The 1,091-nt window shown below is 41.8% G+C and overlaps 1 protein-coding gene across 1 annotated transcript, besides 2 other annotated features; it reads left to right on the plus strand.

The window, feature by feature from the left end:
- The first annotated feature begins 371 nt into the window (after positions 1-371).
- Positions 372-412: a microsatellite.
- An 18-nt stretch (positions 413-430) lies between these two features.
- Positions 431-492: a microsatellite.
- A 30-nt stretch (positions 493-522) lies between these two features.
- On the plus strand, positions 523-1,026 carry TraAM80_06187 (eukaryotic initiation factor 5a; the record flags this gene model as incomplete). The annotated part of the gene is made up of 1 exon (XM_029383040.1): positions 523-1,026. One exon carries the CDS (start codon positions 523-525, stop codon positions 1,024-1,026), a length of 504 nt encoding a protein of 167 aa, XP_029237216.1.
- Between the last annotated feature and the right edge of the window lie 65 nt (positions 1,027-1,091).

The following is a 1,091-nucleotide window of genomic DNA, read 5'->3' on the forward strand; positions in this document are numbered from 1 at the left end:
GTGGAGGTTCCCTTTGTGAAGACGAACACCTACAGTGTGCTGGACATTGAAGAGGATCGCGAGGATCCTAGCAAGCCTGCTCATCTTTCTCTGATGGACGATGAGGGGGAAACACGCGACAACCTGGATATGCCTCCGAACGCGGAATTGGCCGCGCAGATAAAGGAACAGTTTGAAGCAGGAAAAGATGTCTTGGTCGTTGTGGTTTCTGCAATGGGAACGGATCAGATTCTCAGCTTTAAAAATGCAGTGGAGAAGTAAGGCAATATTTATTATTATCATTATTTGTAAGCATAAGGATATACGTGCCTTGACATCTTGGTAAAGATTTTTTTATTTTATATAATAACATAATTGTTTTGTAAGGCTTGTTATTTGCATTTGTATTTATTTATTTATTATTTATTTATTTTTCCTTAATAAAAAATGTTTGTTTGTTGGTTCTTTTTTATGTTTATTATTCTGTTTTGTTTTGTTCCTTTTGTTGTTGTTTAATAGCCTTATTATTTTCTGTGCACAGCCATGTCTGATGATGAGGGGAGCTTTGCCCACCAGGGAGAGGCCCAGACCGGATCCTTGACTTATCCAATGCAGGCTGGCGCTCTCAAGAAGGGAGGTTACATTTGTATTAATGGCCGTCCATGCAAGGTGATTGACCTTTCTGTGTCGAAGACGGGTAAGCATGGTCATGCCAAGGTTAGCATTGTTGCCACAGACATTTTTACTGGTAACAAGATGGAGGACCAGGCTCCGAGTACCCATAATGTGGAGGTTCCCTTTGTGAAGACGAACACCTACAGTGTGTTGGATATTGAAGAGGATCGCGAGGATCCTAGCAAGCCTGCTCATCTTTCTCTGATGGACGATGAGGGGGAAACACGCGACAACCTGGATATGCCTCCGAACGCGGAATTGGCCGCGCAGATAAAGGAACAGTTTGAAGCAGGAAAAGATGTCTTGGTCGTTGTGGTTTCTGCAATGGGAACGGATCAGATTCTCAGCTTTAAAAATGCAGTGGAGAAGTAAGGCAATATTTATTATTATCATTATTTGTAAGCATAAGGATATACGTGCCTTGACATCTTGGTAAA

This window comes from Trypanosoma rangeli, assembly GCF_003719475.1.
Source record: "Trypanosoma rangeli strain AM80 chromosome Unknown Tra_15.4_contig_00219, whole genome shotgun sequence".
Classification (NCBI taxonomy): domain Eukaryota; phylum Euglenozoa; class Kinetoplastea; order Trypanosomatida; family Trypanosomatidae; genus Trypanosoma; species Trypanosoma rangeli.